The 13,081-nt window shown below is 43.6% G+C and overlaps 1 protein-coding gene across 2 annotated transcripts; it reads left to right on the forward strand.

Annotated features, from left to right (window-relative positions):
* The first annotated feature begins 638 nt into the window (after positions 1 to 638).
* Positions 639 to 12,895, forward strand: pcyt1aa (phosphate cytidylyltransferase 1A, choline a). Of its 2 annotated transcripts, none has more exons than XM_053438351.1 (9): positions 639 to 995; positions 6,823 to 6,936; positions 7,714 to 7,810; positions 8,023 to 8,139; positions 8,581 to 8,732; positions 8,871 to 8,949; positions 9,598 to 9,740; positions 9,859 to 10,047; positions 10,460 to 12,895. In XM_053438351.1, exons 2-9 carry the CDS (start codon positions 6,823 to 6,825, stop codon positions 10,676 to 10,678), a joined length of 1,110 nt encoding a protein of 369 aa, XP_053294326.1. In that variant the 5' UTR covers positions 639 to 995; the 3' UTR covers positions 10,679 to 12,895. The 2 variants fall into 2 exon arrangements, with proteins under 2 accessions (XP_053294326.1, XP_053294327.1); XM_053438352.1 differs by lacking the exon at positions 639 to 995 and adding an exon at positions 4,572 to 5,845.
* Positions 12,896 to 13,081: the final 186 nt, after the last annotated feature.

Consider the following 13,081-nt stretch of genomic DNA (forward strand, 5'->3'; position numbering starts at 1 on the left):
AATAGATTTGTGGAATTTGTGAGATCAAGAAAAGATTTGATAAGATACAATAAGATGAGGCAACAACTTTATTGATCTACACACCGGGGAAATACAGTTGTTACAGCAGAAGGCAGGTCAGAATGTAAAAAAAGAATATAGCCATAGAATAAAAAAATTAAATTTATTTTGTATAGAAATGTTATAAAGTAAAGTGATGGGGCAGAGGATTATTGCACAAGCAAGTAGAAAACCAGTTTGTACATAAATTGTGATGTGCAGATTATCCAAAGTGGAAAGAGTTACTTATTGTTGGAAATAGTGCAAGTAGAGTAATATAGTATGAGTAGAGGTGAAATGAGAAAAAAACAGTAAAGTATTTTATTTTTAATTTTAGATTCATGTATTGTCTGACAGCAGAGGAAATAACTATGATTTAAAAATAATGATGCATAGTATTGGATATGTGAGGAATGAATGGACGCACAAAGTAGCTAAATGTACTAAATTCAAAATAAACACCTCAGTAAGAATTATGTCATAAAACACAGGCCATATCTTGAGGAGGCTTCCCTGCTGCCGCGTGCAGGACCTCCACTAGGTGGCAGCACAATAAAACAGCGGAAGTGCTGTTGTGGCTATCGTGTCGTCATTTCCCTTAAGGATGTCGAAGTTTTGTAGTTCCTGTGCAGTTGACCTGTCAGCGTTGTAGTACAAGCTGTCACTGCCGCTAATTTATTTGTCCTTCTGGAGGTTACAGTCTCCCAGCGGCTGCGACACCAGGGCTTCTCACGCTCAGGGCTGTTTGTTCTCACTGTCGCTGCTGCTGTCAGCTAATCGGCGAGCTAACACCTAAAGTTAGCTAACGAGCCCAACAACTTGACAGCTAGCTCGCTGGCTAGCTAGCGCTCGACGGTAGCTAGCTGCGTAAGCTATCCAGGCTGCTGCTCGTAGGAGGGGAGGAACCCGCCCACTCCTGCTAAACTAAACAGCCATTCCGGACAAAAGAGTGAACGGTAAGTGAATACAAGCCGAAAGCAACGAGCTAACGTTACATCGCTTTACTTTACGGGATAGTTCACATCATGGTTCCTGGGGGTTCAGTGTGCAGTTACTCAGGGGTTTGACAGTGGAGCTGCCGTGTCACCAGTTCAACTCCTCTGTTATCTGCTTCACTCTCTGGGTTAACTTCACTGTCATGAGTCCAGCTGGAGGGGCACTGTGCGGACTCAAGCTAACCTGTGGCGTATTTCTGTCTGTTTGTGACGCCATATGTAAAAATAGGCGATAAAACCGATGTAGGGAACATTGTGTGACATGCAGATGAAGCCTGTGCTAAAAGTTGGGTTCAGGAACCAATAGGAGGCCGGGAGAGGATTCCTGTAAATTAAACGTACCTAATGATTTCTTTAACTGAACATTTCTGTAAGATCAATTACAGGAGACCACACTGACTTATGGAGAGACCTCCATAGTTATATCCCAAACCACAGTATGCAACACTAATACTAGGTATGGTGAATAAAAGTATGTTAGCATTCTGCTATTTACATCAAGCAAACAAATACTGTAGACAGTGGTGGACTGCACATAGGGAGCACTGGAACATATCCCGGTAGCCTGATGGTAGTTCTGGTCTGTCTAGGGGTGGACAGGGACAATAAGTCAGGCTGGGAATTTGCTAAGAACCAGGCACAGCATGGAGCTAGGGCAGACACCTGGGGACCCTGGACTGCTCCACTGGCCCAGCCACAGAGCAAACAGCCCGGGCAGAACCGAGCAAGAGAGCACGGAGCCACAAGCTTCTTCTTCTATGTTCGGTTTATTGGCAGGTGGCACTAACATCAAGGTGCAATACAGCCATCTATTGTCTTCATCTTCATCTTCTTGTTCAGACTTCTCCAGAATGCTCCACCTAACAGTTGCTAAGCAACATCCAATCAACACTCAAAATTATTGCATATTGCTCTAATCTTCATCATTAATAAATGTTTTTGAATATTTCTAGAACTGCCTGCCTTCTCATGAGCAGTGTCTCCGAGGCTTCTCAATCACTCTCATCCACCTACTCACACACACCACAGTAAAGTTAACCCAGGAAGTAATGCAAAGCTGTGCTGGCCCAGCCAGAGTGCACACAGCCCGGCCCCAGCACCACCAAGCCAAACTGGTAATTGTCTCATTAAATGGGTTCACATGTTCTGTCATGAATCTCTGTTGCAAAACTTCTGGTTAAACAGGACCTGGCACTGTCCTTTTGTTGTTTTCTTATTATAGCAACAAATTCAAGTGTGATGACATGTAATCCTCATATAATCTCTTCTGTCAGTGTTTAGTGGGAGCCCTGCACGGCTTCTCACTCAGCTGCTGCAGAGAGAAGGAAGCGGCCAGGTGCTTGTGCAAGCATTTGGATTTGTGGGATCAGATAGCTGGCACCACCAGCAACATGTAGTGCCACGTCAGTCACTCATTATACTTAGTCACCCAGGCATAACTGACACAGCAGCAGTGGTCCTGACTGGCCTTTTTCAGAATTAAATGCATGTTCAATTTAAATAAGGAAGTAATGACCCCTCCCTTTAATGACCTGTGGCTTTATATTTGGTGGCTTGATGGAATGTGTGGAATGGGGCAGAGCCTTAAACCATAACACAGAAGCCCTCTGTAATGGGACCTCAGCACTACTTTTTATTGTCTCTGTAATCTGACAGATATGTATGGAGTCACATTGACATTGTAGATAGGATCTTAAAAGGTGTTTCAAACTCTCTTTAGGGAATGTGGTGTTAAATTCCAGTCCTGTTCGGAAAGGATACACAGGACAATTTCAGGTTCGCACTAATCACTGAACTTAGACTTCTTGGTTTATTTCGATTTGTGTAGTCAGTTAATTGACGGAAAAATCCATATGCAACTATTTGGATTATTGATTTATCATTTAAGCAATTTTAAGTGAATACTTGATTGTGCCCATCGTGGCAGACGTTTCTCTCCTGAAGGCTGTTTTTGTTTATTTTCATTGTTCTGCCACTACTGCCCATGAATAAGTTTAACGCACTGATAACCTACGACTGGCCGACATTACTGGACATTGGCTGGTAACATTTCGAACAGTATGAACCTGCTTTAATCCAAAATTGTATCGTCCGACCGGAACGATGGACAGCACCGCAGAGATGCACACCGCCACCTCCCGAGAGGAGCAGCAGCCAGGGGAGACGGGGTGACCACTGCGCCGGGGAAAGCAAGGAGGCCTCCATGCTAGTCTAAAAACCCGGGCTAACCGACCACCACTGCCCAGCCTGCTGCTCACTAACATGCGCTGACTTGAGAACAAGATGGAGGAACTGGTTCGATCATGATGTGTTCGAGCCAGGCTTCTAACACATCGTGAAACCATGGATTGCTGTGCTTTGCTATTCAAGGAGACATGGCTGTCATCCGACTGCCCTGACTCCGCATTACAGCTGCAGACCCACTCCATCTACAGAGTTGGCTGCACAGCTGACTCCGCTAAGACCAAGGCTCAGCAGATGTGGAAATGTTAATGCTCAAGTGCCGGCCCTTCTATTTACCACTTGAATTCAGCGCTGATTTCCTGGTGTGTGTTTACATTCCCCACCACGCCAACTCAGCAGCAGCTCTCACACTGCTCCACGACGCCATCAGCATGCAGGAAACTGCACACCTTGATGCAGCATTCAGAATCGTGGGAGATTTTGACCACTGTAACCTACTGTTCTGCCTAAATACTACCAGCATGTCAAGATACCGACAAGGGGGAAAAAAGTCACTTGATCAAGTGTATAGCAATATACGTGATGCTTACAAAGCCTCAACCAGACCCCATTTTGGATTATCAGATCACATCTCTTTATTCCTGTATCCAGCCTACAGACAGCGCCTCAAACAAGCTGTACCTAAACAAGAAAAATCAAGGTATGGTCCCCTGATGCTGAGCTCATATTACAAGACTGTTTGCTAGTACTGATTGGGACATTTTTAAAGCTGCATCCACATATGAGGCCTCAGACACAAACATAGAGTATGCCACATTTGTGACTACAGCAGTACCTGCATTGAACGTGTGGTGCTTACTGTACAGATCCGTCCATATCCAATAAAAAGCCAAGGATAAATAACCAGGTAAGACCCATGCTGCATGCTCGCTCCACCGCTTTTAAATCAGGCAATGCAAAGGAATAGAGGCTGGCAAAATACAGACTCCGGAGGAGCATCATCAGGCCAAAAGACTGTACCGACAAAAGCTGGAAGGTTTCTACTCTGCAGCTGATGCCAGGCAGATGTGACAGAGCCTGAACCCCATCACAGACCATGGTGGCACCAACTCAGGAATAACAAACTATAACACCTCCTTACTGGATGAGCTGAACACATTCTACGCTCGCTTCGAACAAGCCCATCAGCCACAGAAGTCCTTAGATTATGGAACACACAACCCACTGCTCACTGTGTCAGCAGCGGACATATGCAGAACCCTGAGGAAAATCAACGACCACAAGGCCATGGGCAGTAACCTGCTTGAATGATTGATTACAGACCAGTTGCACTTCCACTTACACCCATTATTATAAAGTGCTTCAAGCAGGTCATACTGGGTCACAGCAAATCCACCATTCCCTCCACACTGGACCTCCTGCAGATGGCATACCGGTCCAACAGATCCAGGACACCTACATCAGAATGCTTTTCATGGACTACAGCTCAGCATTCAACACAGTCATCCCTGCCAAACTAACAAAGAAAGTGTTCAGCCTAGGACTGAGCCCACAACTCTGCAACTGGATCTCAGACTTCCTGTCGACCACAATCTGTCAGGATAGCAACATCACTTCCGGAATATTATTCATGACAACTGGCACTCCTCAAGGATGTGTACTCAGTCCCATACTTATAGACACTCTACACACACAACCGTGCAGCCTCACATCAAGACACCACAATCCTGATATTTTGTGATGACACAACAGTCCTGGGTCTCATCAGTTACAACAATTAATCAGCCTATCGCAGGGAAGTTGAAGACCTGGTGCTGTGGTGTCAAGACAATAACCTGTCGCTCAATTTCAGCAAAACAAAGGAGGTGATAACTGACCTGAGGAAAGGGAGGAGTCAACACACACTATAACACATTGGTGAGACTGAGGTGGAAAGCGTTGACACCTTCAAGTTCCTCGGTGTCCACATCAGTGCGGACTTCACCTTGACCCACCACATCACTCAGCTGATCAGGAAGGCAAAGCAGAGGCTGAACTTCCTGTAGAGGCTCAGGATACCCAAGTTGCCATCAGTACTCCTCTGCATACTGGTGCACCATTGAGTCCATTCTGATAGGCAGCATTACAGCATGGTATGGCAACAGCACACAAACAGACCGCAAGCGACTGCAGAGAGTGGTCAAATCAGCCCAGTACATCAGTGTATAGACCCTCCAAAAATCGATTTAAATGCGACTCAATGACGTTATAATGCGCTAATGCTATGAATACTTGAGTGCTACAGCTTCTTCATATTCTTTGCTTGGTTTATTTGCGAGCGGCAACCAAAACCAATGTGCATTACCGCCATCTAATTTGCCTTCTTCTTTGGTCTGCCCACCGTTCCTGTAGGTACTGCATTACCAGGTCTATGCGTGAAGTGGATGGAGCGAGCGCCTATTCCATCTCCCTGTTCCAAAATCTATTTAAATGCAACGTAGTCTCAATGACGTTACAATGCACTTATGCTATGAATCATTGATGGCTACAGCGTCTTCTTTCTTTGTTCAGTTTATTAGCAAGTGGCAACCAACATCAAGGTGCATCACCAGTCCCCCCTGGCTGGAGTGTGAATCAGTGCCATCCAGGTCATATTCAATTATTTTATCCAATCCTGTCTCTTTCAGATAATGGCGCGTACTCCCTATTCCAATGGTCAATTGTATTTACAGGCTCAGCTCTTCCACTCCATGCTTTCCAATTTCTAACAAGGGTTAGAGATCAAGAAACTAAGGTTGGGTAACGTTCACATTTGCAACGATTCCGGCTACTATAAAATAAGTTTGTATAACTTAGTTTAGTTTCCAATAGTTTGCTAGTAAAGTTTTCTGGAATATCAGTCTACCCCTTAATTTACTCCTTAACAGCCAGGCGCAGAACTAAGGGGTTAGAGCCAAGTGGTAGGGATGAATTTGGAGAGGCCATTAAATTATTGCGTAGGCCCCATACAAAGAAGAAGTAAGTGGAATAAGGGAGTGATTTTGGGGGTGCCAGTTTGCAGCAATGTCTGATGAAGAGAAGGCACCGATGATGGCAAAAAAAAATCTCCCACTTCAAAGCATGAAGTGGAAGAACTAAACATTGAAATTGTATTTACCATTGGAATAGGGAGTATGCTCTAACACAGTAGGAGGCAATGCACCTAACACTGGTTACCACCCGCCAATAAACCCCCCAATTTTTTTTAAAGTTGAAACAGATTGTATTAGCTTACTTCACTTAATATTTCATTTATGGGGGGTTAATGTAAAATGTAAAAAATTGGAAAAATGTGAGCATTGCAAAATATCTATTTTATGTTCTCACTTTGTATCATTGTTGCTCAATAAAAATTGTATTACTGAGCTGAGGCTCATACTGTTATCTTTATGTTACTGGCTCAATGCTGACTCAGGATATGTCATATCCCATAACCTCACACCTTTCTATATATACTGTCCGTCTGTACAGTATACTATGTAATGCATACTGTTATAATGTATCGTAGGTGTCATATCCAGAGGTCATATATGTTGTATTAGAGATATTCAGTATTTTATTGTTTTTTCTTTGGCTTTTGACCCAGATGGAAGCCGAAGGCTCCAGTGAGATGCTGCTGACCAGGAAGAGAAGAAGAGAGAGTTCCAATGGGGACAAAGATGAGGGCGAGAGGCATGTGAAATATCCCAGATGCACTGTGGTGAGCCAGCTGTCCCTAAACAGCATATTTTCATAGGTTTTGTGTGTGTGCGCCAAACAGACGTATAATATGGGGATGCATACCTACAAGTTAAGCATAGATTTATGGTGAATGTTAAAAGAAGGATATACATTTTTGTAAGTCCTACAGCATACATAATTAATATATTACGTTTTTTACCTTCTCTTTCGAGGTCTGAATCTATTTTTTTATCTTTTGTATGCATCGCCATTTCTACAAGTAAAATGTTGTATCATATCCTATCATATTGCACATGATTGCAAGGACACCTAAACCCAAGTTTAACACAAAGAACATTGAGCAATAGGGATTTTTAAATATTTCCCATTTCGGTTAATGTCATGTGCTTATACAATTGTAAAGAGACTACATTTATATCACGCTGGACACCACAGGTCTCCTTCACCCTTCACACACATTCAAACAGCATTTTTAACAGGCTTCTCTATCACACATCCCGTTCTAACCGTGTCAGCACAGTCGCCAGTTGGAAATTGGACACTTTGAAATGCAAACTGGAGGAGCAGGGGATCGAACCACTGACCTTCTCATTAGTGGTCCTCCTGAGCCACAGCTGCATAAAATGTCACCAGCTGTTTTAAAGTAACAGCAACCTGCTAGTTATTAACATCAGTCTTGTTTTGTCCAGGAAATAATGTTATTCAAAAGAGGGAGTCAGTCGAGTGTAAAGCAACGATTTCTGTGTGACACAGTAAAAACTCAAAGCCTTTCATTCTGTTGGTTCGGGTCTTTTAGGGACTGAAGCACCCTGCACCTTTCGCAGATGAGCTGGAGCCAGCTGATAAACCCTATCAGAGGGTCAACATGGAGACGGCCAAGAGGGGAACACCACGTGAGTCTGATTCTCCCTTTAAGCTCATGGCGCTCGATCTCATGCACTTATCTTATTCCCGTTATTTCTCGTATTTCTTACACACATTCTCCTTTCGTTTTTCTACCAATATAAGAACGATTCCTTTCAGTCTTCAGTACAGTCCTACTCATACAATCTTGGCTTCACTTTTAATCGTTGGTCTCTCTTGTGTCTTGTCTCTCTCCGTCCAGCTGACAGACCAGTGCGGGTGTATGCAGATGGCATCTTCGACGTTTTCCACTCGGGTCACGCCAGAGCTCTCATGCAGGCTAAATGCCTCTTCCCAAATACACACCTCATCGTGGGAGGTAACTATGACTCTCCTGTCTGTGTGTGTGTGTGTCCATATTTCACAGCAGCCGACTGTGAAGTTGCTCTTTCAAGTGTGAAACGGTACACACTGAAACACTATCGAGCTAACATTACCGGTCTGATGAATTTAGACATCTGCTCACAGTTAGAATACTGAGAGTGAAATGTGCAAGATAAGGAAAGTTAACTGTGGTACTTGCTAGATGTTCTTAAGTTTATCATCTTCAGCTTATGAGTGGCCACCACACTTCACATTTTGATGCATCTGATCAGTGCTTTTTATCAAGTTGTATTTTTCAGTGTCCATTGGTTGTCTTTCCTTTCATCACTCAATGAGGGTTTGTGTGAACCAGATCATGCTCTGATGTTTTTATTTTGGTTCCATGGTGTATGTTCGGTAAATGTTAACTTCTGTAAATATCTCTCACTGTCCACAGTGTGCAGTGACGACCTGACCCACACATACAAGGGCTTCACAGTGATGAATGAGGATGAGCGCTACGATGCCATCAGACACTGCCGCTACGTGGACGAAGTGGTGCGGAACGCCCCCTGGACGTTGACGCCAGAATTCCTCACGAAACATCGCGTGAGTGGATTAAAACATTTTAAATACATAATCAGACCTTTGAGAATCTTTAGGTGAGAAACCAGCAACAACATGTTTGTACTCAAAGAACTACTTTAGAATCCACTGTGTTGATGTCTGTTGTATTGACCTCTCCAGATTGACTTTGTGGCCCATGACGACATCCCATACTCCTCAGCGGGCAGTGATGACGTGTACAGGCACATTAAAGAGGCGGGTGAGTGTCATAGTAACCATAAGGTTGTGTGGTTACAAATAATTACACAACCCAGTTCAGTGTTTAACAACTCTTGAACATTTGAGACTGGATAGCATGTTGGATTTAAATATGGACATTTTCAACTGAACTGCTAGAAAAGTTCCCAGATTTGACAAGAGAATATTTAACTCATTTAAAAAAAAAAAAATCTATTCATACACCCTTAGGATAAAAGCAGTTTGGTTAAACATAGTATTCCTAGTCTACAGTGACACTGACCTGAGCTGCATTTGATACCAGGAAATAGATGCTAGATAACATGTCCCTCCTTTATCTGTCTGTTCACATTCTTTCTCTGTGAGATCCTCTGTGGCTCCAGTCAGAGCGATGCAGGTCTGATATTCATCTTAAGGGATTTCTCTTGACTCAACATTTCTTTGGGATGACGAATACAATAAAGAGTTTCCATTGTGATACAAATCCTTATAATATATGCTCAAATAATTACACTTCTGACCACCCAAACATTGAACCTCTATTTACAAATGGGGAGGAGGAAAAAAAAGTCCACCATCACTAAATAAATTTGAGTAATAGAGCTCTGATTTATACTGGTAAATATGTGACATCTGGAGTCTACTCTGACCTTTGACCCGTGTTTCCCAGGTATGTTTGCTCCGACCCAGCGGACAGAGGGCATCTCCACCTCTGACATCATCACACGCATCGTCCGTGACTACGATCTGTACGTGAGACGTAACCTGCAGAGAGGCTACACCGCCAAGGAGCTCAACGTCAGCTTCATCAACGTAGGACACGCTCCGCTTTGGTTTAGTTAGGGCAACAAAAAGAGTTTTGTTGGCACAATGTGTATTTATATGTGTGTTTGAAGTGATTCATGGCCTTTTCTGTCCTCACTCTCGACAGGAGAAGAAATACCACCTGCAGGAGCGCGTAGATAAGGTGAAGAAGAAGGTGCGTGACGTGGAGGAGAAGAGCAAGGAGTTTGTGCAGAAGGTGGAGGAGAAGAGCATCGACCTCATCCAGAAATGGGAGGAGAAATCCAGGGAGTTCATCGGCAACTTCCTGCAGATGTTTGGACCTGAGGGAGCTCTGGTGAGGATGTCACTTCTCTATGGTATTTAATGACAGGCAGAACATCCGTAGTCCCACTGTTGGTTGCCCAGGGAGCGCTCAGTGACATATGGTATTTTCATGTAGTCTCAGTCTCCTCTGACTCTCAGCTAGAAAGTGAATGAATATTTGCCGGAGAGTGTAGCATTTTGCGTCATTGTTATATGAAGTTAAGATTGTAATATTAAGCACATTGCAGTGTTTCCTCTGGGACTTTTGTTTACCAGGGGGAGACGCATTACTTGTTGAGACTGATCTGCTCTTTACTAATCATTCCCATGTAGAACTGATCTTTATAGTGACCTGATTAACCAGGGTTTATTCCGCCACTCACCCAACGTCTTCTAACGTTTCCCTGATTGTTATTTCTCTCTACATGGCTCCGCCTCCACAGAAACACATGCTGAAGGAAGGAAAAGGCCGCATGCTGCAGGCCATCAGCCCCAGGCAAAGCCCCAACAGCAGCCCCACCCGCGAGGAGCGCTCGCCGTCTCCCACTTTCCGTCTCCCCTTCTTCAACAAGACCTCCCCTCCACCCTCACCTCCGCCCCACCACAGCGGCGCCCGCCCATACCTCATCAGCGAGGACGACGACGAAGACGACGAAAACTGAATCGTCAGCTTTGTGGATCCGCGGCCAGAGTGCTACCAGTTAGCTGAGCTGTCGAGTAGCGTGGTTTTCGTCAAGCTCCTGATTCCATGTTACGTTTTTTTCATTTTATTTCGATGTTTAGCACCTCAGTGTCACGTTAACTTTAACAACCAGTTTCTCCACAGCTCTTGTTTTTAAACAGCCAATTCTGTCTCTGTGTAACGGTCAGTAAAAGTTACCACTATCCACTTGAGTTCTTTGAAAATTTGTCTCATTAATCTCAGTCACTTTTGATGTTGATTTTTATTAGACAATGCCATTTAGGAATATCTGCACGTGTCACACTCTGTGTCACACTCCGTGCACACTTCCATCTCTAACGGTGTTCTTCAGGTTTGCATTGTAGGAGTTTGTTGTTTTGTTCTCGTCATGACTTTAGCGGGAGGGGCTCGCGGGGGTTTCGGTCACTTGTTGGAACAGCACATGATGCCTTGGTGAGCGAGAGGTGATGCTGTTGAGTTTATCCTGGAGTGGGTCAGAAAACCGAAGGTTTTAATGACCTACTCATACAATGGGGCAGTTAGCTAACATGAAATCAACCTGGCTTTTTATTAAATACCAGGGGAAACAATCAAACCAGAGCTGAATCTGAGAGTAACGGTTTTAATCGTCCACTGAACAGCAGGTTTTTTCTGAAGTTTGTCGCCTGCTTTGGGGCTGCGTGCGGCTGTGTGTATGTGCATGTGGTGTTTTTTGCGTACAAGCTCTAAAATAACATTGGCATTTTTGAATTGTCTCCTGTCACCTTTCTCCATCTGTTGACAGTTCTGGGTTCAGCTTGACTTTACTGCGTTTAGTAAAAAGTTCGCTTACACATTTGTTTTTGTCTGCGGAAGGAAATGGGTCTTTGAAAGAGACGTATCCAACTGGACGCCTTTTTAACTGGCAGAAGAGAAATTCTCGTAAGGATGGCAGGGAGAACCCGTTGAAATGTTGATGTAGAAACTTATTTTTGTAGAATTCCTCTTTCCTTTCTTTATCCTCTGTACAGATGTGATCTTAATCATCCCCCTTGTAGAAGCACTTTTTCATGCTGAGCCGAGAATCAACGTGAGAAACGCTGGACTTCTCTTTTCGTTCCTTTTTTGTGTGGCAGATCTGGGCCATTAGGGAGTCAACGTTTTCCCTCTGATACACATGTGTTGCTTAGGGAAAGTTCGAGGTTTTAGAGAACAGTCTCTATTTGTAAGAAATCACGAGCACAGCAGGTTTCATTAGTGTGTTCCCCTCATTGGTCACACACACACAAATACACGTATGGATCTGAGTCTGTGCTGCAGTCTGTGTGTTGATGGCCTGGACTGAGTTTCACATGTGGTTGAAGGGTTTGAGTTTATGTATCGGTGAAAGTCCAGTTTTTTTTTTTTTTTGTAGCTACCTCCTTCTTCCCTAAACTGATTCTCTTTTCCTTTAGATGAGCACAAGGTGTGAGCGCTATTATTTTTTCCTTTCTGAACAGAGCCATTGTAACAGCACTGAACCAATGTGACTGGTTAAATATTTGATTTTCAGGCCTCGGTGTGTGTCTGTGTGCGCGCGACTGTGTATTCATCCTGCATCTCCAGTGATCATAAAGCATGTGTTGTCTCCTATATAACCGATAATGAACCATCACAGGTGACCTGAAGATGTAATGCAATACTGTTAAGACGACTCCATTATAAATGTTGACGGATCAATCTGTTCTAGGCTTGGTTTCTCAAAAGCACCTGTGGTTTAAAATCGGTCTTTGCTGCAGCGATAGAAACTGGCTCTATTCTCGTGTGTTGTATGTCCGATTTTAAGATTTGTGGAGGAGGGGGTAACGGTAAAGAATTCCCAGTTATAAATGTTCTACTTTTGGTATTTAAAAGTACTAAACTCGACTAATCTGCTGAGGAAATCCAGCCTAGATTTTGGTGCTAAGCTACTTTTGGGAAGCCTTGCCTTGATTCTTGTGGAATCTGTTCTTTTTAAAAATCAGTGTGAAACTTCTCGGAGCATGTTGTCGCGTCGGTAAAAGACTTGAGTGGCGAGTCAGTGACAGCCACTGCTGCAAAGATTAACAAAATGTAAATGTTTTAACAGCAAGTGTTTTAATCAAGTGTTATTTTACAATTTTAGGGCTCATTTTGTTTTATGTCCTGGATGTAGAGGAAGCAGACTGGAAAAATGTATTAAACAATGTCGGCCAAAGCATTTCCTGTCTCTCTCTCATGGTTTAACATCACTTCTGGGCTTTATATTTCAATAATCACAATCAGGGACTTTATTGCTTGAACTTCTGTTGGTCAGATTTCAGGCCACAGCCACATCACACACCAATATCACCCAAGATTCATTATGTCTACAGCTCCCCCTCCCCCCAACCTCATTTCAAACAAT

Source organism: Pleuronectes platessa, chromosome 13 (assembly GCF_947347685.1).
Source record: "Pleuronectes platessa chromosome 13, fPlePla1.1, whole genome shotgun sequence".
NCBI lineage: Eukaryota > Metazoa > Chordata > Actinopteri > Pleuronectiformes > Pleuronectidae > Pleuronectes > Pleuronectes platessa.

What these genes read in the sequence shown, in the direction of transcription:
- pcyt1aa (XM_053438351.1), top strand. Translation starts at nt 6,823, where the DNA reads ATGGAAGCCGAAGGCTCCAGTGAGATGCTGCTGACCAGGAAGAGAAGA. An exon ending in AATTCCTCACGAAACATCGC is followed by an intron (nt 8,733 to 8,870) that starts GTGAGTGGATTA and finishes TGACCTCTCCAG; the next exon opens with ATTGACTTTGTGGCCCATGA. An exon ending in CAGGCACATTAAAGAGGCGG is followed by an intron (nt 8,950 to 9,597) that starts GTGAGTGTCATA and finishes CGTGTTTCCCAG; the next exon opens with GTATGTTTGCTCCGACCCAG.